General features: G+C 40.8%; 4 protein-coding genes across 7 annotated transcripts; 3 read left to right on the top strand and 1 right to left on the bottom strand.

Moving 5' to 3' along the window:
- The first annotated feature begins 576 nt into the window (after nucleotides 1–576).
- LOC115750504 (O-fucosyltransferase 38) lies at nucleotides 577–7,846 on the top strand. 3 transcript variants are annotated; one of them, XR_007196945.1, is made up of 12 exons: nucleotides 577–911; nucleotides 1,523–1,601; nucleotides 2,421–2,488; nucleotides 2,818–2,906; nucleotides 2,994–3,171; nucleotides 5,029–5,157; nucleotides 5,486–5,622; nucleotides 5,810–6,023; nucleotides 6,189–6,373; nucleotides 6,661–6,756; nucleotides 7,090–7,402; nucleotides 7,703–7,846. XR_007196945.1 is itself a non-coding variant. In XM_030687900.2 (11 exons), the coding sequence occupies exons 1-11, from the start codon at nucleotides 735–737 to the stop codon at nucleotides 7,217–7,219; spliced, it is 1,482 nt and encodes a 493-aa protein (XP_030543760.2). In that variant the 5' UTR covers nucleotides 577–734; the 3' UTR covers nucleotides 7,220–7,658. The 3 variants fall into 3 exon arrangements, 2 of the variants coding, with proteins under 2 accessions (XP_030543760.2, XP_030543761.2); XM_030687900.2 differs by lacking the exon at nucleotides 7,703–7,846 and having other exon boundaries at nucleotides 7,090–7,658; XM_030687901.2 differs by lacking the exon at nucleotides 7,703–7,846 and having other exon boundaries at nucleotides 738–943; nucleotides 7,090–7,658.
- Nucleotides 7,847–9,423: 1,577 nt separating this feature from the next.
- Nucleotides 9,424–12,346, top strand: LOC115750506 (alcohol dehydrogenase 1). Its single transcript, XM_030687905.2, has 10 exons — nucleotides 9,424–9,674; nucleotides 10,095–10,231; nucleotides 10,336–10,382; nucleotides 10,519–10,844; nucleotides 10,941–11,023; nucleotides 11,127–11,202; nucleotides 11,378–11,439; nucleotides 11,537–11,632; nucleotides 11,724–11,885; nucleotides 12,114–12,346. The coding sequence occupies exons 1-10, from the start codon at nucleotides 9,638–9,640 to the stop codon at nucleotides 12,228–12,230; spliced, it is 1,143 nt and encodes a 380-aa protein (XP_030543765.1). The 5' UTR covers nucleotides 9,424–9,637; the 3' UTR covers nucleotides 12,231–12,346.
- A 1,528-nt stretch (nucleotides 12,347–13,874) lies between these two features.
- LOC115750474 (cell wall / vacuolar inhibitor of fructosidase 2) lies at nucleotides 13,875–14,540 on the top strand. Its single transcript, XM_030687855.2, has one exon. The coding sequence runs from the start codon at nucleotides 13,877–13,879 to the stop codon at nucleotides 14,423–14,425; it is 549 nt and encodes a 182-aa protein (XP_030543715.1). The 5' UTR covers nucleotides 13,875–13,876; the 3' UTR covers nucleotides 14,426–14,540.
- Nucleotides 14,541–16,919: 2,379 nt separating this feature from the next.
- On the bottom strand, nucleotides 16,920–23,059 carry LOC115750466 (zinc finger CCCH domain-containing protein 38). Of its 2 annotated transcripts, none has more exons than XM_030687845.2 (4): nucleotides 22,838–23,059; nucleotides 20,573–21,027; nucleotides 18,319–20,323; nucleotides 16,920–17,361 (listed from the first exon to the last, which is right to left on the bottom strand). In XM_030687845.2, exons 2-4 carry the CDS (start codon nucleotides 20,995–20,997, stop codon nucleotides 17,323–17,325), a joined length of 2,469 nt encoding a protein of 822 aa, XP_030543705.1. In that variant the 5' UTR covers nucleotides 20,998–21,027; nucleotides 22,838–23,059; the 3' UTR covers nucleotides 16,920–17,322. The 2 variants fall into 2 exon arrangements, with proteins under 2 accessions (XP_030543705.1, XP_030543704.1); XM_030687844.2 differs by having other exon boundaries at nucleotides 20,573–21,028; nucleotides 22,727–23,058.
- Nucleotides 23,060–24,477: the final 1,418 nt, after the last annotated feature.

Below are 24,477 nucleotides of genomic sequence, written 5' to 3' on the forward strand. Positions count from 1 at the left end.
TTGTGACAAATTATCTATGTATATATATATATTTTTTTTTATATATCGATTTGATTGAATTATTAGGAATGAGAGGGAACAAAAATTGAAAACTCTAGCATCATTTAAGGTTTGTTTTTTTCCATAATTACAAAATCACTAGTGAGATATTTGATTTTGTAAGGTAATAACAAAGAATTTGATATATTTAATTTGATCATTTAGAATCTTAAAAAATTAGGGTGCATGTTGTAAGTTAATTAATAATTAATGGCATAAATATAGAATTGATACTTCTTTGAAGGAGTGTCAAATTTATATTCGGTGATATTTTCTAATTTCTAGTAATTCCATAAGTTATTGAGATTTTCAATCATCATTTCTCGTGCTCACAAAAAAAAATCCTGTAAATATGTAGAGTGAGAGAAAATTACGAAAGATTAAAATTGGATCATTTAGGAAATAAGATTAAACTAATTTACACAATAATGAAGAATATTTAATTTCAATTTAGAATTTGTAAAAAAAATTGTTAATATCAGCATCCTGTTTAACAAAATTCTTACAAGTAAAAGAAAAGAGAGGCAAAAAAAGGGAGTATAGGAACTAGGAAGAGCCCGGTCGGTCCAGAGTTAAGTTACAGAGCAGGCGAAACACATCGACGAGCACAGAATCCCACCGTCGATGGAGATCGGAAATGGCGACGACGATGGCGCTTGCGAAACGGGAGATCTGTGAGCAGGAGCTCTGAAAAAATGGCGAGGGCCAGAGGGAGGAGGTTCCGGTTCCACCGGAGAAAGCTCTGCGCCGTCGCTGCGTACGTCGCCATCCTCCTGATCGCCCTCTCCTTCTTCACGCTGATCTACTTGTCGAGGAAGGGCTTCGACGGCGGTCGGGAGCACGTGTCGCCCCAGGAAGATCAGTCTGGGCTGGTGCGTCGCTCTGTTTCGAATCTCACTCCTCGGTAGTAGTAGTAGTTGGAGTCGTAGTCTCAGGATTAGTGGGTTCCGCTTCTGTTTGTTTCGATTTTCAAGGTTTTGGTTGATTCTTACGCGTTCGCTGGTAGGATTGTTGTCAAGTACGGACTGCTTAGGGGTATCTGTGGGTTGATGATTGTGTAGGTGCGATTGTGGTGGGTCAGCTGAGCTGTTCTGCTGGATAGATGTTTGCGTAATTGTTTTGTTGTAGCTTATGATGGTAATCATAGGATCTAGCATTTAATTACTGATTAGGCATTAGCTCCTTTTGAGGTTTCTGTGGACGAGTTAGCTATTGCTTGAGGCTTAAGGTTCTCTCAACTCCATTCGGAAGATCCTGTTTTTGATTGTTCATTGAGTAAGAATGAGATCCGTGCATGCTTTTGTGACGGATGTTTGTGATATATGGCGAATGTCTATTTTCCTGGCTTAGCTTCTTAGGTCAAAAGGAATAGAGTAGAGGCATATAATTGGTGGAATGTTGCACGTTGTTGTGATTTACATGGAGTACATGCATATGGATAGTCTCTTCTCTCTCGGTGAAGAGGATAATTTTCTATTTGCAGATTCCAGACCAAGAGCTTTGGGATGCTCCTTTCAGTTTGGGTTTACACACCTGCATCAAGCCCACTGCTAGATACAAAGGTCAGATAAACTCTCAATCCATGTTGTTTTCTGTCTATCATTAGTTTTACCACTACAAGTTTTCCTGCATCTGCCAATCACTGATTTCTTTTTCAGCACTTTTCTTGCTTCATTTTGCTATTGATATTCTCTCACATGCTTTTTCTACCGGTGTAAAATGGATAGCACTTTAATATTGATAATTAGTTATGGTAAAAATGAATAGATTTAGAGACTTACCAAAAAATAAGAAGAGAATATTATTGTCAAGCTCCCTTTAAGAAAGAAAACCCACTTAGGTGTGTAAATCCTGGCTGTGAAACACCCTGTTGACCTCATGAACTAGATAAAACTTAAGCTGAAACACTATTGGATAGCTGAAATATGAGATTACTTATACTAGGTGGTGTGAGGAATCGAGACACTTACATGTCTGTGGTCACTGCAGCCTCATGGGGTTTAATATTAATCTTGCTTTAAATGTTTACATAGAGGTCTTGCTTTTTCTAGGACTTTTTTTTTTTCAAATGAAATGTTTGGATGTCTCATGTGTGACCAAATTCCACTTTGTGCGCAACTAAAGTGAATTTAGAATGTAAACTAGCATAATATCAGTTTATATATCTGATGAGATATTTTTTGTATCAAGTCACCATCAGTGCTCTGATTATTAAAGAGCTAAGTTTCCATGATTGCCATATAGATGCAAATATTTTCATCAAATGCCATCTTAATAAGATATTGAAATGCTAATGATCGTATTCGCCTTTTGTAAATGCCAGTCTGGTATAGGAAATCCTCTCTCTCTCAAAATCTGTATCTGCATCTCTGCTATGTTAGGTGCACGAAAATCAGATCGATATATAACTGTGAGGAGCAATGGAGGATTAAATCAGATGCGGACTGGTGTAAGTTGATCACTTTGTTGTGATTTAACTCTCTGATATTGACCATAATTCAGACTTTTGAAATATTGTTGAGAAGTTTTGAAGTTGCTAATAAGTCGGGTGCAGGCATTTTGTAGAACTCTGAATTGTAAGCTCTTTTAATTCTCCTTGCATTGGATGACAATAAACTGGGGCACACATAATTGCATTTTAGTCCTTAAGTAGAACCAATTTCATTCTTTGATTGTTTTCTTCTTTTGTTTTTGTTCAGTGATGAGTTACCCAGCTATGCTTGTAGTGGTGTTAATCAATTTCCTGTGGTCCTATCCGTAATTATGTTCTCTGGGCAGATTGCAGATATGGTGGCCGTGGCACACATAATGAATGCCACTTTAGTTATTCCTCAACTGGATAGACGATCATTCTGGAATGACACAAGGTATTCGTCGGCATTCTGACATTCTTTTGTAGGTGTGATTTTTGTCTTACACAACTATGTATTCTGACATTGCTGTCATATTCACAGTACCTTTTCAGATATCTTTGATGAGACTCATTTTATAGAAGCCTTGAAAGGAGATGTAAGAGTTGCCAGGGAGCTCCCAAAGGAGTTGGAATCAGTTCCTCACGCGCGGAAGCACTTTTCTTCTTGGGCCAGCACAGGTTACTATGAAGAGATGACAAGGTTGTGGCATGAGTATCAGGTCTGAATAAGTCATGCTAATTTTTAAAGTGAAGTCTATTCAATTTTGGATAAATTCTCTATTTGAAAAGTCTATCGTGATACCCTTTGTATTTTTTGAAAAATTGACTTGGATACCTTGTAAGTAGCTGTTGGACCCAAGGATGTCCTTTGAATTCAATTAGATTGAGGTTGCTCATACTTGACAATTTCAACAATGTAGATGAGTTTTCTAATAATGAACTAAGAATTTAAGTAAATTGAGATCACTTAAGTACATTAGAACCACGTTTTTCTTCCTCCTAAGAGCTAAATAAGCTAACCTAAATGCTAATTCTGATATTATTGGAAATGCTTAATTAAGATGATGTTTGCAGTAATTTTTGTTGACTAGCATCATTGCATGTGCCATGAGTTTTCTAGCACAAAACATAATCAGAAACTAAATATATTGCCACTCAATTTTAGGTTGGAAAACAAAATAGTTTTTCATCATTCCAAAAAGTGGAAGTGAGAATCACTGTTCTATACAGATTCTGCATTGCATTAATAGCTTTAAGGCATAAATTCCGAAGCTCCAACTTTCATAAGAGCATATAAAAAAATATGATCACCGTTAGAGATATAGAAAGGGTATAATGGTCTTTGGGTTATCAAGGGTTTATTTTGTATATATATGAGTTCTATCGATAAAATTCTTAACATTCTCTCTTTTATACACATTCTGCATTGCATTAATAGCTTTAAGGCATAAATTCCAAAGCTCCAACTTTCATAAGAGCATATAAAAAAATATGAATATTGTTAGAATATAGAGCCATGGCACAAGTGACATGTGAATTAACGTGGATTCAGCAGCTCCTGACTGAATTAAGCTTTAAAGCTTCGGCTCCTATGGTTATATGGTGTGATAACAAGGCTGCAATACATATAGCTTCCAATCCTGTGTTTCATGAGAGAACAAAACACATCGAGGTTGGCTTTCATTTTATTCGAGGGAAGTTTCAGAGTGGATTGATTCTTCCCAGTTGTATTAGAACTGGTGAACAATTTGCTGATGTTTTTACTAAACCTCTAGGTAATGGGAGAATAGGATATATTTGTAACAAGCTGGGCATGATTGATATTTATGCTCCAGCTTGAGGGGGAGTGTTAGAGATATAGAAAGGGTATAATGGTCTTTGGATTATCGAGGATTTATTATGTATCTATATTGAGTTCTATCAATAAAAATCTTAACATTCTCTCTTTTGCAACCACCTTCTTTATAATAGATATAACTATCGAGAGAGTTGAATTAAGCTTCAGAGTGGATTGATTCTTCCCAGTTATATTAGAACTGGTGAACAATTTGCTGATGTTTTTACTAAACCTCTGGGTAATGGGAGAGTAGGATATATTTGTAACAAGCTGGGCATGATTGATATTTATGCTCCAGCTTGAGGGGGAGTGTTAGAGATATAGAAAGGGTATAATGGTCTTTGGGTTATTGAGGGTTTAGTATGTATATATATTGAGTTCTATCAATAAAAATCTTAACATTCTCTCTTTTACAATCACCTTCTTTGTAATAGATATAACTTTCGAGAGAGTTGACCATCATCATCTCCTTAGATATTGGATAGAATCTTTTACTGATATACATAAATTTCTTCATGTTGAACTTTCATATAATTAACTTTGGTGTCGTTGCAATTTTTTGGATTTCTGGGGGTGATCTTGTAATATATCCAAAACTGGAGATTGTCAAACCTGTTCTTCATTTATTGAAGCGAACTCCCTGAAAGTCTGATCAGAATTCCATGTTACACAAAGAGGCTCTTTAAGTCATATCAGTTCATCGTATTATTGGTGTGGGGGTTAATGGAGTCCTTGGCAGGTAATTCACGTTGCAAAATCTGATTCTCGACTAGCAAACAATGATCTGCCTCTTGACATCCAGAGATTGAGGTGCCGTGCAATGTATAACGCACTTCGTTTCTCTCCCCCAATTGAGATCCTGGCAAAGGTGGGGTACTGATTAATAATGGACTTTGTTTCGCTGTCTTGATCTTTTCATGTCTACAAGAATTTTTTAACTTCATGGATACTGATAAGTCTAACATGGCAGAGAAAGTGATTAATAATTTCGAAAGAAACTATATTATAAATCAGCATATGAGATAGACATATAGGCATTTTGATCAGGTCAATACGTGGCTGGATAAGCAGGTCACTGAATAAATATGAGCTATAAATCCCATTTTATTCCTATGTTAGATTAATGCATTTAAGAGGTCTCCTACGGGGCTTCCTGTTAAAATAGGTACTGAGCATGCATGACGGTGAAACCACAGAAGCTGATAGAGAGGCTAAGGAGTCGTGAGGGACGATACATCGCTCTTCATCTTAGATATGAGAAAGACATGCTGTCTTTTACGGGTTGTACTTACGGCCTGACTGAAGTGGAATCAAAAGAGCTGACGATATTGAGGTGAGAGTTCCACAAGCTCTCAGATACATGTCTCTCTAGTACAGTCACATACACGTGCGATGTCACAATAGGATGAATGCTCGTGTTGCTAATGGCTTCCCACCTCACTACCTCATCTATCCCAATAAGTGAGGTGTTCCCAGCTTTGCATTCTAATAACCTTATATGCGTCAATTTGTTTGTACAGGGAGAAGACTAATCATTGGAAGGTGAAAAAGATTAATTCCACAGTACAGAGATTAGGAGGGAATTGCCCTTTGACCCCCAAAGAGGTGGGGATTTTCCTCCGAGCTCTTGGTTATCCTCCATCGACGTTAATCTATATTGCTGCTGGAGAAATTTATGGTGGTACTGCTCAGTTATCCATGCTCTCTTCGTGCTTCCCTAATCTTGTTTTCAAGGTTTGTAATGATTATACTACCTTTTGATATTCACAAATTAGTGACTAATGAACTTATATCTGACTCTGAAACCCCCCCCCTCTCCAAACCAAAAAAAAAAAATAGTGAACTTATAATGATCTGTTTATCACATTCAAAAGCAAACTGAATCTGGTTGTATGGCAGGAAACTCTTGCCACTAAGGAAGAATTGGAAGGGTTCACTACGCATGCATCTCAGACTGCTGCCATTGACTACATTATCTCTGTGGAGAGCAATGTGTTTGTTTCTTCTTATTCCGGTAACATGGCAAGAGCTGTTGAAGGGCATCGAAGGTTCTTAGGCTACCGCAGGACAATCACACCAGACAGGTATGATCCAGTCAAGAAGACAGCTAACTGAAAAGTTGCTTTCTACTTTCCTGTAAGATGATTCTGTGGCATTGGAACCAACATAAACAGATTCACGATATACAATGTACATGGCCAGTGGTGGAGGTGTAAATCTTTTTAACCGAAATCAGGCATCTATGTGATTTGATTTATTGCAAAGAGTTCCCTATTTCCTTGAACTTTTCAAGTATTCTATCTTAGAATCCTTGGTTTTAAACTCCATGTTCCAGACCTGTTATGGCTTTAAATCTGCACATCATATGCAGGAAAGGGCTGGTTGAAGTTTTTGATAGACTGGAATCAGGAAACCTGAGAGAAGGTTCCTCGCTATCAGATATTGTGCGGCAGATGCATGATGACAGGTAACCTAATTTTATGCCACCACAAAATGCCTTATAAGTTTCTGTGTTAAGGCATATTTGGTGTCCGATAGAACTCAAGTACATTCTTTTACTTGACATTTCACTACTGTGAAACCATCCTCTATGTGAATGAGTGAAATTTTTTAGAAACTTAAAATGACTAATCTCTAAAAATAACTGATCTGCTAGTAAAATCATTACTCCTTGATTCAGTTTTCACTGATTATATGTTTATGGTTAATCTCTCTGTATAGAGAAGGGGGGCGGCGGCGGGGGTTGTGTGTGTGTGTGTCCCTTCTTGAAATGTGCTTAACCATCTTAACATAAAAACAGACAAGGAGCTCCCAGGAAAAGAAGAGGCCCACTGCCAGGAGTTAAAGGCAAAGCACGTTCCCGGACGGAGGAATCCTTTTATGAAAATCCGTATCCTGAGTGCATATGTGGTCCAAAAGAGGCATTTTAAAACGATACAATGGTGAAAGTTTCCTGACATGCAAGCAAAAGAATGGCACCACGCATGCCAGAACTCAAGCCAAAGCTTAAATGCCTTTTGCTGGGGGTTACCTTGCCTCTTGTACACCTAAGGTGGGAAAAACCGACAACGTCCAGTGTTTTCAATTCCCGATTGCTCCATTCCTAAAAGAAGGTAGGAAGATTCTTTTTTGTCTTTTACATCTGTCCTATAGGTTCTGATGTCGTGATCTGTTAGGCTTGTCCAGTTGTAGAACGGCAACAGCTGTAGGTTTACTTGATTTAGCTAGAGGAGAATCTTGGATTTTCAGCCCTAGATCTTGCTCTAGGTTTTTCTTCTTGTCCAGGATTTTGTACATCCTTCTTTAACTATGTTCTGAATGAAATAGAAGCTTGTACATTGCCGAAACCGGGTCTCTTCCGGTGTCGAATATCTTCTTTTCACGGTACGATGTGGTACTGCCGACATTCTCAGTGACCATCAACGTCTGATTACGTCAAATCTGTGCAAAGTGCTTGTGCACAAATCTATGGCATGCCCAAACTGGAAACCTCATGGCTTGATGGGGTGACAGCTCTCATTAAAAAATCCCCACGCCAAGGGAGCCGCATCTTTGCTGTTGGTTGACGTGGCTTCTTTCCCTTTTATGACAAAATTTCCCACGTAAAGAAAGGTCCCAAACCTCGTCCTAGTTGGAGGAAGATGCTTACTGCTAGCGAAAACAGGCAGCTGTATGGTCTGCAATACCCCGCCAAAGTAGCATCCGTTTCGCCGTCAGCCTCCTTATTCAAGCGAAAAATTAAATGATAAAAAGAATCATTCGATTAAAAAAATTTTGATAAAAATAATAAGGAAAGCGAAAAGGAGAGGTTTAGGCAAATTTTGGAAAAATGGGAATCTTCAATTGGTTTAGAATGCGGAACGCGTTTGGAGTATCATCGGATTTGGAATTCAGTCGTTGGATACTTCGAATGTGATGAATTTGAAAGCTATGAAAATTTCACGCCGATTGATATCGTCGAGTTAACAGGACACGTATCCCGACGTCAAGGATGCGTCACAAAATCAATCAACCGATTGATCCTTCGAAAGCTCGAACAGGATTCGATCGCGATCTTTCTTAGTCCTCTTTGCACTTGCGGTCGGATTTTGATCATCACATTGGACCAACCCCAAATGCTACATGCTAGAAGTGGTGTAGAACTCTTTGAGAGTGTGATTTTCCTCACTTCTCCTAAGCAGGTCGAAGAGATAAAAATTCCATCCATAATCCCAGCTAGGCAGGGACGTTTTCGTCCTTTACTTTTTTACTTTTTATCCTTTCCCTTTTTTTTCTAAAAGGCTAAACATAAAAATTCAGGCCCCCTCCCTGTGGTTGTCGCCCCATCGCCGGTGGTGCGTTGGCGATGGTCGGCAAGTGGTCAACAAGGCTAGCAAATTTCCTATAGCAAACAACTTCCAGAGGTAATGGTTGAACGCTAAGCTGCTTCTTCCCTTTTGACGTGTATGAATTTCTAACTGCACGGCTTTTCCTTCCTTTCTATGGTAGCTAGGCCCGGTAAATCCATAACAATCGAGCCGAGTGAGGTTAGAACTTATATCGACTTGCTTTGTTAGCGATTAGCTTTATCATATGGGTCGTCGCCCTCGTCGAGACGCCGACAACTCTGCTTGGCCGATGCCCCGGTGGTAATGGGGCGGTGGTCACGGGCGAGAGGGCTAGTCACAGGTGGTCTACCCTCCATCATGTATTTTTTTTATGTCTTAAAAAATATGGACTTTTTTTAATTTTTAATTTTAATTTAACTAGAATTTAAGTTAATATTATCTTTTGACAAAAAAAAAAATACTTTGACACCTTGACCAAGGTCGGACCCTCATTTGAAATAGCTACGTTATTCCAGGTCTTTATTTAAAATAAGGTCAACTCCATGCTTCTATTTGAGAAAATAAAGTATTTCAGACATTTATTTGAAAATTTTTGAAATTTAAACGGTAATATTTTTTTCGATATTTACTGTTTTATAATTTAATTTACGTCTCTACGGCGCAACATCCAACGAGCCGTTGGGAGTCCAAATGAAAATAAAGTATTTCAGTCCAAAACCAGAAACCGCGAAAGGCGCCGTGGGATTCCCCACCATCGAAGCGAGAGAGCGCGGGGGAATCAGAAACCGTCGGAACTTTCCACGGTCCCTGGTTTCTCTCCTCCTTTTTTTTTTCCCCCAAGCGCAAAAGGTGGGCAATCCGACCTTCTTTCTCCTCTCGATCCCTTGAGCTTCGCTTGTATAAATACCACCGCCGAGCCCGACCCAGTTCCTCACTTCTGCACAAGAACCGACTCTTGAAGACAGAGAGGATCTGAGAGACAAACGGTTTCGGATTTCGTGTGGTGTCACTGAGTTTGAGATGGCGAGCACTGCTGGTCAGGTCATTCGCTGCAAGGGTATGTTTGTTGTGTGGCGATCGCCTTCAATTCTTGACGTCGATGGGTCTCTCGTCTGTTTTTTTTTTTTTTTTTTTGGGCTTCGCAATTTCTAGACTTGCGTTACTGGGTGTTTGTTGAGGACATGTGTTGTGCTGGCTCGTTTAGCTGGGAAGTGATCTTGCTGTTGGGATGGTGAACTTGATTTAGTTCTGATCGCGATCACCTAGCTATGTAATGTTGATATCTTCATAAGGGCAAGTTTTCTTTTTGTTCTTTTTCCCGTTCTTAATTTGATGACGTTTGGCTGTTTAAATTTGGCTGAGTGATGTCATATGTGATTCGGCGTGCGAACTGTTTTCCATAGCTAAAGATCTCTGTGATTTAAGCGGTGGGTTTGGCTTGCCTCATAGTGTCATTTTTGTCGAACGTGTGATGCAGCTGCGGTGGCATGGGAAGCTGGAAAGCCCCTTGTGATCGAAGAAGTGGAGGTGGCGCCTCCGCAGGCGATGGAGGTTCGTATCAAGGTCCTCTTCACCTCCCTCTGCCACACCGATGTTTACTTCTGGGAAGCCAAGGTGACTACATTTGCATTTCTATACGGTTGTGGATATATGTTGGCTAGATTGACTCATCATGACGGATTGCGATGATTAATGGGACTTATGCAATCGAATTGCAGGGACAAACCCCATTGTTTCCTCGCATATTCGGTCACGAAGCATCAGGGTATGGACCTTTACGTGAAAAAGTTCGTCTCCTTTTTTTTGGCTAAACTTACATTTAGGTCAAATGCGAATATCGGTGATGTTTATCGGCTTTATTGTGAAATCACGTTCCTTTTTTCTTCCCTTTGGCAATCTAGGATTGTGGAAAGTGTCGGTGAAGGTGTCACAGAACTCCAACCTGGCGATCATGTCCTTCCTGTATTCACCGGAGAATGCAAGGAGTGCCGGCATTGCAAATCCGAGGAGAGCAACATGTGTGACCTGCTCAGGATAAACACGGATCGGGGAGTTATGCTTAATGATAACACGTCGAGGTTCTCGATCAATGGGAAGCCTATTTACCATTTTGTTGGCACTTCAACTTTCAGTGAGTACACTGTGGTTCACATTGGTTGTGTCGCCAAGATCGACCCTGCTGCCCCGCTCGACAAAGTCTGTGTTCTCAGCTGCGGTATTTCCACAGGTCAGTCATATGTCTTGCAAAATTCATGTGATGTATGCTGGATTTTTCAATTGCCTTTATCAGCATCAACTGATGTCCTGTTTCCCTCATTGGAAGGTCTTGGTGCCACCTTGAATGTTGCAAAGCCAAAGAAGGGGCAATCGGTAGCCATTTTTGGACTCGGAGCTGTGGGCCTTGCTGTGAGTTTCATTTCTTTTCCTGTCTTTCACACAAAATCAGATGAACTTGTTTAAGTGCAGTTGCAAATGAAGACTTAAAATGTTGAATATTATGATTCATCAGGCGGCTGAAGGGGCTCGAATGGTGGGGGCTTCGAGGATTATTGGAGTTGATCTGAATCCAAACAGATTCAATGAAGGTAATTGATTTAAATCTCATTGCATCTTTGATATGTAAACGAGCTCATATGTATCTAAGCATCCCCATAACAGTCAGCTAAAAATTAGCATCATGATTTGGTCTTTAGAGAAAGAGCATGTTGTAGTTTGCCTATGTGATTGCACTCTGAAGGCCCTCTCTTTTTCTGTGAGCAGCCAAGAAATTTGGAGTCACTGAGTTTGTGAATCCCAAGGACTACGACAAACCTGTTCAAGAGGTGTGCTACCATCCTCACTTGATGACACCTTTCCTTTGATCAGATCACTGTATAATACCTTGTCCTTCCAAACCGAAATTTGTTAACTTCTACTCAGGTGATTGCGGAAATGACTGATGGGGGTGTTGATCGAAGCGTTGAGTGCACTGGAAATGTCAATGCCATGATCTCTGCATTCGAATGTGTTCATGATGTAAGCACTTGCAGACAAAGTTGCTAGATCAATGAAATGCTCTGTCGATCCGTTTCTCTCTTCGTTAACCGTTTGGAAATTGAACCTGCAGGGATGGGGGGTGGCTGTTCTTGTCGGCGTCCCTAACAAAGACGATGCATTCAAGACTCATCCGATGAATCTCTTGAACGAGAGAACTCTCAAGGGCACTTTCTTTGGCAACTACAAGCCGAGGACCGACCTTCCCTCTGTTGTAGAGAAGTACATGAATAAGGTATAACCCGGGTTGTCGTGCTTCTTCCCGGCACGAGTGCCTGCGCTTTTGTACCTTTCGAAATGAATCCGCATCTCTTAGGCGGCATTTCTAGTAGGGAGTAGCCTCCACCAATGCATATAATGTCGTTAGCATAAATTGCACCTTAACAGGTGCTTTTCAGTTGAGTGTTTCTTGATCTACAAAGCTTTAAGGAAGTTTTGACTGAAGTTGTTCATATATGAGCAGGAACTTGAGCTGGAGAAGTTCATTACGCATGAGGTTCCGTTCTCGGAGATCAATAAGGCGTTCGACTACATGCTTCAAGGCGCTGGCCTTCGCTGTATAATCCGCATGGACGCCTAGAACTACTGAAACTGCAGACCACCTTGCTTTGGGAGGAAAACAAACTTTGCTGGCTTTTGAGGTATAGCTGCACCGCTGTTATATATGCCCGTGTCTTAAGGCGTAGTAAGAGTGATGAAAATAACCCTTTTGCTGCTGTAAATGGTTTGTTAATAATTAATGGATGTTCATTTTCGTATTCTCTCGATAATGTCTAGCTTTATTTGTAAGATTATGAGATGAAGGTTCCGTTTATTTCGCGAAAACTAAACGATTTGGAAAATATTTGCCTAAAAATAATCGTTTATATTACTTACAAATGTGAATCAATGAAGAATACCATCATCGTTCTCAATAATGTTTAGGCATAAATTTTTCTCGGTATGAGAATATTTATCATGGATTAACTATTTCAAGCGATACTAAGCGAATTTTGTGCGAATCAGAAAGCTGCTTTCCTTCAAAATAGAAGGGGAGTGAAAACAAAGCACCAATCTAGTAGGTGCAAACTTTCAACAGTAGTAGATAATGAGCTTGGTTTTGAGCCGGACCGGACCACGGCCGTCCTAATCACGGCCCATCGCGTGCTGCAAACCATGTCGCCAAAGGCACGGTTCGAAATGTCAAAGCCCAATAAGGGCCATCGCCAAACTGGTGTAGCGGCATTAGTTTCTAACATGACACGATAACACGACTCGAACAGAACGGGAATTTACTTATGGAAACTCAACGGGATCTAACGCCACACTCTGAGTTTTGTGTTCCTGCGAATGTCCTCTACATTATCCTACTGTAGAATCTTTCCTTTCAACTTGGCAACATGTTTGATAAAATGTGCCTTGTCTGATCTCTTGGCTGCTCTGTTTTTCCGGACTCGGGTCCATTCAATTCGGGTCTCCCCATTAAATTTGACGAAACAAGACAATTGAGAAACGACACAATTTGCACCGAGCAGAGAGTAATTCTTTCAATTGTGGAACCCGTGAACGGATACTTGGCATCGACCCAAGAGCCAAACCATTATGGTCGCTGCCCCAACTTGCTATGGCCACTGACCAGTCCCTACGATGAACATAGAAATTCTATGATAGAATGATGGACAAAAGAACTAAGCAATAATTGAAAATGCACCCCCGCATTTTGATCGAATCGCACAAACATGCCCGTTTCTCACTTTGTTCTGAACAAAATGGTGGCGCTTGACCTCATCGGTTGGTCGATTAGTGGTCGACGAGTGGGCTTGTTGTGGATTAGGTGCATGGGTACGAGTTTGATTCTCCAAGCAACCAAGTGCAGACAATTCTATATTTAAGCAATTCGCTCGAGTTTTAGCTCGCATATTACCCGATTTGTGAGATTGGTAAGTATTTTCATCGTTTTGAATTTGCCTAATTCAAAGCAGGTTTTTGCTAAGAAGAGTAATGCTCGAGATACTAAACAAGCATACTCGACCAGATTCTTCACCCGAGATTGGCGCGCGGCTAGACTGATTGAATACACACAATAGACTGATAGAGGGACTAGAATCATCGAAAAACCAAAGCGCAGGGACCAAAATTGAAAATTAGAAAAAGTAGGCATACCAAAGGGTAATTTCCAAAAAGAGCTAGTTTCGCCGGTTGTCACTCAACTATAAAAGCGTGTCAAACCGAGGTCAATGCCTCAAAATGGGTCTGCAAATCTCCGCCGCCTCCTTCTTCTTCCTCCTCCTCGCCGTCGCTTTCGCCCCTCCGACGAAACCGGACGCCTCGCTGATCCAGAAGGCGTGCAGGATCACCAAGTACTACGACCTCTGCCTCTCCTCCCTCAAGTCCGACCCCTCCAGCTCCCGCGCCGACCCCAAGGGCCTCGCCTCCATCGCCCTCGCCGTCGCCCTCGCCAACGCCACCTCCACCTCCTCCTTCCTCTCCTCCCTCGTCGTCGGCTCCGGCGGCGCCGCGGGCGACCCCGCCCTGTCCCGGCTCCTCCGGGACTGCGCGGACAAGTACGGCCTCGCCGGGGACGCGCTCCAGGCGTCGGCGCGAGACCTGGCGGCGGAGGCCTACGACTACGCCTACATGCACGTCATGGCGGCGGAGGACTACCCGAGCGCGTGCCGCAACGCGTTCCGGAGGTCGCCGGGGACGGCCTACCCCCCGGAGCTCGCGCGGCGGGAGGACGGGCTCACCCGCATCTGCGACGTCGTCATGGGGATCATTGATTTTCTCGGCCGGTGATTAAAATTCGAAAAAAAAAATTCTCTATCTTCTCTTTACGTACGCGATTTTTTTTTGTAATTGTTGTTTTTCCATTTCGCTAATTTAATCATTTGAAAATTTATTTTTATTAAAATATCTCACGTCGCTTTACTAATTCTTTAAATAAATAGTGTAAGTTGATTCCTCTTCCAAAGGAAATTATACCAACATTAGTAGGACACATTTTATAATTAGACAATTTATAAAGAGGATGACGGATCCAAAATCCGCCGAAATAAGAGTAAATATAGACATGACTAATTGAATAGAGTGGAGAAAATCGTGTGTTTTTTTTTTTTTTTTTTCGGTTCTTAATTGGAGAGAGCCTTCAATCAAGTAATAGCGGGTTCCAAAATTTCAAAATCGGGAGTTGGACTAGAACCGGTCGGGCAAGGGCGATATGGTCGAGTTTCGGGGTCTCCCTTGGATCGGTGCTCACCCCTAGAGTGCCCTCTCGCTCTAATAGGCAAAGCCTGGAGTGTCAAGAATCTAGAAACGACTACACCTCTAAGTAGAGGGGGCCGGTTCAACGGAACCGCCGGTTCCAAAAAAAGGTGGAACCGGAACCGGCCCTTGAAGAGCCGGTTCCGGTTCCGGGTTTGGAACCGCCGGTTCCGGGCCGGTTCCGGTTCCGGTTCGGAACCGCCGGTTCCAAAGCCCAATTACTCTTTTTATCAAACCTACTCCTCTTTTTTTTTTTTTTTTTTTTTTAAAACCGGGTTGGAACCGTGGGCCCGGTCAACGGGCCGGTTCCGGGCCCACGGGTCCATTTGGCACCCCCTACCTCTAAGCTTCGCAAGAAAATGCCGCTAGAGAAACATGATCGCCGACGCTGGCGGCGGACAATGGTACTAGATCATTGGAGCCATGGTGACATGGTTATATGCATAGGCATCACAATCGACCACAATGCACAATGGCATTTGGTGGGACTTCTTTTTTTTTTGCCTATGATTTTTCGAATCGTGTACATCTTTAGAAGCCGAGCGTCGAACCATTTCAAGGAGCCAGAACTGCTGATCCTTGAGAAGAAAATGTAGGACCACTTGAATGACGGATTAGAAAAATAAAAGCGGGAGCATAGTCACTATTGGTGACTAAGTAGTGTTTCACCTTGCTAGTGGTCCCGTTGCATCTCAACAAATTTCATCTTGGTTTTTTTTTTTTTTTTTTGGTGTGGGTCAAATTTCTAACAAATTTCACGTGTTTAGGAATGATAGACTCGTTTATACAATGACTCCCATCGGCCCTGGTTTTGCCAGCACGAACGGGCGGCAAGGGTCAACTGAATGATCAAAGCATCGATTGCTTCCACTTACGCTCTTCTTTTACCTTCTTGTCTATGCTCTCTCTCGCTCTCTCTCTTCTGTATTACTCGCCGTCATGAATCGGTTGCCTCTCTATTTGAATTTTTTCGAAGTTGGAATTTTCTGATGTGCTCATCTTCATAGAAGTTAGCTTCCGTGGAGTGATTTCACTCGAACTTGCAAGATATTAAACTTTATTACCAACTATTGTTTCAAAAATATAATAGCCGTTTATACCAATACCTATGATAATCACTGAACTGAACGTTGATTAACAACTGCAACCTAAAAAAAAAATGGCCGACGGGCACAAAAAGTGAAGGCCAACTATCGATATTAGTCAAATAACAAGTCCTTAGTTTCTACGAATAAGCTACATAATTGTGGTTTTCTGAACGAGCTCCGACATTTAGTACTTTCTCGTCGGTTCTTCGATATTATTAGACTCCCCGTGAATTTTCATTCACTATTAGTTCGTCTTTTGATTTATTGGACATATGCCAGCACATCAGAGTAAACGAATGGTCCAAGCCCTCCTGTAGGACGACAAAGGTTGCACGATGTGGATACTCCGTGAAATGTAATCCCTGAGCTTTAAATTTATTCAACGTGATTCTTAAACTTTTGTGTAATGTGTTATGTCGTCATTAAACTGTTAATTTAGTCAATATGGTACATCTTAAACTTTTGATACATGTTCAATTTAATTTGTGAACTGTATAAAAATATTCAATATTGTCGCTGAACATTAATTCATGGAAGGATAACATTGAATACATATATAGTTTAAGGATTAAATTGAACCTGTACCAAAGATCCAAGAATAACAGTGAATAAATTAAAAATTCAAAGACGATATTGGATATTAGGCTAAAGTTTAAAAATCAAATTGAACAAATTTAAAGTTCAAAAATCATATCACACATTGAATTAAAATTCATAGACCATTTATGTCGTGACAAATAAAAGGATTATTTGTCTAAAGCTAAAGTCTTAAAGTCTGTCTGTACTTGGATCAACGCTTCAATCATAGCTTGTCAATACAAATGTACTGTAGCCTCAATCGAGCCGTTTTCACCATTTTTGCAGATATAAAAAAACCACCCAATTCATTTATCAAGAAAGCCCTGATGGAATATCAGAAAATTTGTTGAACACAAAACGCGAAAATATATGAAAGTTCATCAAGGTAAAAAGGCAAAGCAGACAGACGAAACCTCCGCCTTATCTTCTCACATCCGGTCATGGACATGGCCTGATCTATTATTCATCGAAAGTAAAAATGTTGTGTATTGCAATGGCTCTTGAATAATTAACAACAGGCCTGTTTAAACTAAAGAACAAGAAAATAATAATAATTAAAAAAAAGGATCAAGATGGCGAGCCGAAGTTAAGCGAACCTACAGGCACATCGATGAAAACCCGCAAAAAGGCGAGTTAGTATGAGAGAGAGAATTGGGTCGTCTTTACAAGCTACATTACAAAAGACCGGAGAAGCAACAATAAATGGTTGTGTTGCATTGCACAGAACAAGAGAAACGATGCACAAATTTGTTCCATGTCCTCTACTCATGGCGCCTTCCGAGCCTTTTCTTTTTCCACATAAGCCTGCACCGCAACAATGACGTAAGCGAAAGAAAAATCCACACTTGAACAATATCTTCTCAAATTGAACCAATCAGTACAGCAAAGTAGACAGTGCATTTTCTGCAAAAAAGGTGAGTTGGCAGTTTCCTAATTCTCCTTCTGCATCAATAAGGAAAACCTCGAGCCTCACTTCGCATTCTTGTTCAGCTTATTCAATACGTTAAGAATCTTAACTCTCAAAACAACAGATTGAAACTTCTCCAGAGCACACTCTGTTACTAGTGATTGACACAAGGAATATAAAAGAAGTTTCCAATGTGGCATAGGGTGAGATCAGTCTTCTCCTCATAAATAATAGACTAGCAACACCAGGTTAACGTGTTAGATGAAATAAACAGGGCAAAGCCATAGTAATGCAAAAGGTTAACAATGAGAACCAGTCAAGACATGCCAGCATGTGTTCATTCCAGCAACTAGCTCTCTTTAGTTGCGCATGTGCTAAAAGCGATCATCAGCATATGAACAGGCTGTCTGTTTGTGTCCGCATGTTTTTACATCTGAAGACCAAAGAACTGAGAAACACCACAGTAATCCCATCATGACATTTGAAGAAACACAAGGCTACCAATGAGAGATCCAGGACCAGACTTCAAAGACAGGAGTCATCGCAATTACTAGAACGCTAAATTCAGAAAAGATAACTGCAAGAGTGTGAATGAACAACAAACAAGCTGAAAGCAGCCAGCTAAACAAATTGCTACTGCTAACTGCTCCAAATACCAGGTAATAGGGGAAGAAAATGAATCCATGAAAGCACATGAGAAAATCAAACAAAATGAAAGAAGCGCTGATAGAGTTAAAATAGACAGTATACTTTAAAAGACTACAGCATAAATCAATAAATGACATACTATACATACATATACAGCTGAACCGACAGAGTCTACGAGAGATAAAAAAAAAAAAAAAAGAGCTAACCTGTACAAGTTTGGTAAGCTTTGGTTTTGCAAAAGACAGGTACTGGTCTATTTTCTCCTGAGATTGGGGAATATTTGCCCCTTGCATGGTACTGGTGACCTTGTCAACCGCTTTCTTCACAATTGTTTTGTAAGCTTCTTTGCCAATTTGGGCCTCCTTCCAAGTTGGCTTCAGAAGCTCCTTCACATATTCCACTAAAGCAAATTTAAAAGCACGTAGAGTTTTTGCTTCTTTACTCTTTTTGTTCTCACCATCCTTAGTAACCCCTTCCACGCTTTCCAAATGCTCATCCTCCAGTGGATCCTTGCCCTTTCCTTTCTTGCTTTCATCACTCACCTTTTCTTTTTCTTCATCCTCCCTCAGCTTGGAGCTATCCTTCACCTTCAAGCTCTCATCCAGCTCCAGCTGACTTGTCTGATGACTTTCATGATTACTTACTGAACCGCTGGCATTGAGTGAGACAGTACCATTGGGCATTACAGCAACAGATGGTGGAGGTAAGCTACTAGAACTTGCTTGTGTACTCTCATTTGCAACAATATTGGATGAATGGACTTGTTTCTCGTTGCTGTCGGGTTTCTTTGGTTCAATGCTATCAGATATCGGATCATAGTGTTTCTGAGATCCAACAGATAAACTAGACAGGAAAGGTGTAGCTTGATTACCTAGCGTTACCGAACTTAGTAGGGAAGGCACATCCATTCCCTGATGGGAGTTTAAAGCAGCATAAAGTTGTGGAAGCTGTTTCCCAGCTTCCAAAATCTGAGCCAAAGAAGCTGAAAGGTTGTTAAGTTGTACAAGACGCTCTCCACTCATCATGGCTGGAACTGGAGGATTTGCAGAGGTTACCTGCAATGTATTTGCATCAGTAACATGAGGGTGATTCACTGATATCCCCTCCTCAGAGAGAGGCTTAATTAGAGAAGTTACGATATTTCCAGCCTTCCTGGGGTCACTTGGAAGCCCCAACTGATGCTGCCCCACATTTGACATTGGAGGTACCATTGCACATGGCTTATGGTTATTCTGGCCAATATTCTGCTTGTGCACTGCGTCAGGATGGACATATGAATCAGTAAGTAAACCCACAGTTTTATTTATATTGGCGTTACTACTGTACAACAATCCATTTTCCCTGAAGTTGTCCATACGAAGACAAGAATCTTCAGTCCCTGGTCGTTGTGTAGTGGAAGACTGGTACATTTGCACTGAAGCATCCAAACTTTGATCTTGCTGATGACTTGCCACAAGAGTTTCCTTATGAATGAGAGACGGTGCACCGTAAGTCTCTTTACTCCTATCATCTGTCACCTGATTTGAAGACTGAGGCTGATAATGCCAGTCAGGAGACATGTTAGTGTCACCTATGAATATCTCAGTAGCTCTTGGTTCACGCATGCCCAATTTAACAGATGTTTCCAACTGAGGCAATTGCTTCTGGTCCATATTAAGCGGATTGTGTCTAGTTTGGTCATCCCACAATTTGCTCTCTTCACCGGACTTATGCTCCCATCTATTGTTGAGGGACCAATCAGTGATCCTTGGATCAGATGGCGCCGTTCTCTTATGAGATTCACCCTCACCAACTAGTTCGAGGGACAAGTCTCTCTTTCTCTGGTCATTTTCTCCTGCTGCAGCTGCTTCCTTCGGATACACCTTACCAGGAACATCAGAATGAATGTACCTGCATGAAGCCCCCCACCGACAAGTTCCTCTCTGAAAATTGTTACATAACTCAGAAGATCTGTTTCTCTCTGAATATTCCCTAGTGCTACCACTTTTCTTGTGCCTACTTTCCCAACTATCATTGTACTGCTGATTACCCTGATGTAAAAACCGACAATCACTTCCTCTCCTGCACCTACCAACAGCAAATTCCTTGCACAACTGCGACGAAACACCAGTTCGGCTCCTGCTCTTGTCATATATACCAGAGTCCTTCCTAGATCCATGGACTGGGCTCCTGCTCCTACTCGGGCTTGTCCTCCAATTTCTGCTCCTACTGCTGTAATAGATGAAATGGTAAAGCAAGACCATTCAAAGTTAAGGAAAAATGTCATATTTTTGCCATTGCCTAATTTCGCAGGATTAATCCTGGCAGAAGCAAACCATAAAAAAAGAATAGCAACATTGGTGTGAATCAATATTAGATTTATTGGCTGGTAGCAACCATTATTAAAAATAAAAAAAAAACGAACCACCCATTATTTTTGAAGAAATTTCACAAGCTAGGGTTCCAAGTATGGAATCTTACCCTGGTGATCTATCTGACTTATTTTTGGGGGAGCGACTGCGATTCCTCTTCCTCCATTCATCAAGACCAGGAGACATCCTCGTGCTATAACTTCCATCTCGATCCCATGGCACGGGATCCGACTTTCTACCACCATCGACACCGACAATGCCATCTCTGTGTAAGCTTCTATTTGCAAGCATGAGCTCCCGTGACGAAAATTCTAAATCATGTCTCTTCGGCACATTCTTGTCCTCCACATTGGACCATCTCTGACCATTGATATGAGCGGCATCTACAGACCCTCGCCTTGGCTGTAGTCTACCATCATAAATTGGCATATCAGCTCTACCGGACCAAGCCCTATAATCCATCTTTTTCGGGGAAACTGGAGGATCTTCTTTCAAATCCCACTTAGAACTGTGTCTTCTTCGCTTTCCACTCATTGCAAATTCTCTTAATCAAGGCACCGTAATCTGAAACCAACAACAAACTTGATGTTTAACTCATCTTCATTAGAGTCCTTGACATTTTGGAGAAGAGCACAATTACATCTTATGTGAAAATCACAGAGAGGAAAAGAAAACCAACAACAACCACCACCACCATGACAACGCATCATCCCATCTAATCAAAGAAAAATAGCAAAATACAATAAAGAGATGGAAAAGTGAATATGACAAATAGAGAGTACGTTTCATAACCCTTCAGAAATAACTTGCGTTGCTCACAAATAATTATGAGGTAAACAGCCTCTGGTGACGAATATTTTAGTTGGGCGCATTTACTTATAAATTTGGCCTATCTACCTCACAATCACTATTGTATTATTTAAGTTACAGAGGTGCTAAATATTTTTAAGAGGCAATTGTTCATTACTGAACTATCTGTTCAATCAATCAGCTCATATTCCTCAATCCAAAATACATAGATAGGGCTCCGAGAAAATGCAACCCCACAATGAGGCAATCTCTTCCAAAATAGGGAGTGACATATGTCCACACTTGTCCCTAATATAGTCTTCACGTTCTTTTTGCCTTCAACCAACAAAAACATGCTCTCTGATCATTACATGCCTTCTCTGCAAATAACTTTGTCATCACGTTACAGATTATTTTAACTCAACCACCCTCATTCGATTCCCCTGTCGCTCATCATTGTCTTCCAATCATCATATTTAGCTTATCTAACAAATGATTCTTTTCAAGCTTAGCATCTTCAGAAATTCTTCTTTCAATCAAGCTCGTTAATTCACAATCCTCACCTCAAACGAGAATTTCTTTCCTTTCGAGGCTTTTAGAGAAACTGCTAGGCAATAGCCAACATTAAATATCCTTGCTACAACCTAATTTCTCCAGAAACAAGCCAGCAAGACAGATACTAGGATGCAAAAATAGGTAGATTGATTACTATAGAATGAAATAAATAGTTATTACATGGATCAGAGCTTTCATAAGAAGAGAAGAGCATGACAGAGGAGCTCATTCATTTGGTGGTGAGGAGGTGACAGATTGCCAAACGTGATGCGAAAAGCCACATGCAGGGGTTACAGATCACTCCCTCTACATCATATAAAAAACAAACAACTTTATTGGATAACAAATTCAGACGAACTACTGTTCTGAGTATTAACCTAACCAGCCACCAAACCGATAACTAGGGCAAATTGCAGGAGCACCCCTTCTGCATAAAGAGCATGTCAACACCCTGTATCGCCAAAACGGGCTATCCCCAGCCAGCACATGTCAGGATGGAGATAGACTAATAGAATAAAGTGCATACTTTCACCAAATCATTCGGAATTAAGATTAGATTGCCATGCGGGTCGACCTATATCAGAAAACCCTCTGACTAGCCAAATACAAACAAGGAACTGGCTCTCACTTAACTCTTTGTTTACGATAACTCCGGCTCACAAATTTCAACCAAAAGTTTCCAGTCATCTGGCTCGAAACTAAACAAATCAATCACATATCTCCATAACCAACAAAGCCATAAAAGGCAGTTTGACTCATCAACATAAGGAAAGCTGTGAAATTTACATTGCCATTGCCGTTGTACCTTCAGCTACTTCTGAACTATAACCGCCACGGATTACAATCTCGACACAGCAAAGTTCACGCACAAACCCATCTAAAGTAAGCTCCAAGGGGGAAAATTGCAGCAGAATTACCAAAAAGCAGCACGAAATCACGCGAATATCAATGAACCGAACCCGCGGTGTCGACCATTCCACCGGGTCGAGACCTGGGTGAATGCGCCCACTCGAGTTCGACCAGAAGATGCCTTCCGAAGTGACGCGCACGCAGTCGGGGAGAGGCCGAGTTGCGTGTATCATCCATCAATTTGAGAAAACCATGACGAGAGGACCTTCGATTGAGGACGAACGACAGTGACTAGGGTTTTTACTGCTTCAATTCAGAGAGAGAGAGAGAGCGAGAAGAGAGAGACAGAGATGAACTTTTTCTGCGGGGTGTGAACTCTGAGGCTAGTGGCACGGGTCGGGTCGGGTCGTTTCCTAAGTTTAATGTTCTGCTCTAGTTGATGATTGTTGAGATTTATCCTCCTCGTTCTTTGTTCTTTGTGTGTTTATATATATATATATATATATATATATATATATATATATATATATATATATATATATGTTTTGGTTGAGATCAATGTGACAAAAAAAATTGTATGGTGCGTCTCATTCAACTAATATGCCATGTCAAGACTCTGATCGTCGTTTATCACGAAAAAAATACCTAGCTAAAATTTAAAATAGTAATGCGATCGATCGATTATTTAGTTAATCGTGCTATAAGTCCATAAATCTCACTGGAACTAAAGGGATAAATGCACTTTTTTGAAATTACTAAGGAGAATAGCATTATGAATTGATTGATTGAGGAGCAAGGCATCTTGAGCCTTTCATCTTAAAGGCAAAGCCGCCTCGAGTAAAAATCTCTTGATTTCGAGGTGTTACGATCCTCCAAAAGCCATGAACTTGTATGGAACTTAGAGGTTATCAATTGGAGGGCGGCTCACTCCATCAACCTAAGCTCGAGAAGCCCGAGAGGTAAATAGACGAGTTGGGCAAAGAGCGTTACAAGAGAAAACTCTCCCCAAGTCGACCTAAAAAACTTCCTGCATAATCAAGCTTGGGCAACAAATTATGCCCGACCCCGCCCGAGCCCGCCCAATAACCACCTCTCTATCCACTATAATTATCCATTGTGGTATTAACCAAGGATATCACACGGATCGTGTTAGAGACTAACCTATTGGAGGAACAGCATGTGGCGGCGGTGAGGCGTCGAGAGGGGTGGTTCTCAACCTCACTCACGTCGTGGGTGACAAACTTTCAAATAGTACAATCAAATCTAAAAATACATCCGATTAGTATAGTGAAAGAACTCCGTTTGACTTGTTCCAATTTGAATAATAGAAAATGACGACTAAACACTTTCGTAATAATTTTTTTAAAGACGCGTGGCGCTAATATGATGCCCAGTGAAATTTTGCAATAAGAAACACATGCCCCTAAGAAAAAAAAATGTATTTCCTCTTTTAAGTTTCTCAATTTGCGGAAGAAACTTCAATTAGGATTCTGATTGGCACATTACAAACCTAGACGCAACCCTTGTTCATGTTTAATTAAAACTATATGTGAATACACTCGTAAATTGTAATCCAACAATTAGGGGCTTAGAGGCATGGTTGGAGGGGTCCGGTATAATATAATCCATCTTATAATTTTTAATTTATTCGTCATTTCAGGCTATTCTTTCCATCATTCCTTCCGTCCAATCGAGCCCTAACCGGCGGATCGTGAACATAGACATCATTCACGTACAAATTTAACCTAAAAAAAAAAAAAAACAAGATGACTAATATCGATATTTGTAACCTATCGATCAGAAGATTAAGTGTACAAAGCG

Source organism: Rhodamnia argentea, chromosome 11 (genome assembly GCF_020921035.1).
Source record: "Rhodamnia argentea isolate NSW1041297 chromosome 11, ASM2092103v1, whole genome shotgun sequence".
NCBI lineage: Eukaryota > Viridiplantae > Streptophyta > Magnoliopsida > Myrtales > Myrtaceae > Rhodamnia > Rhodamnia argentea.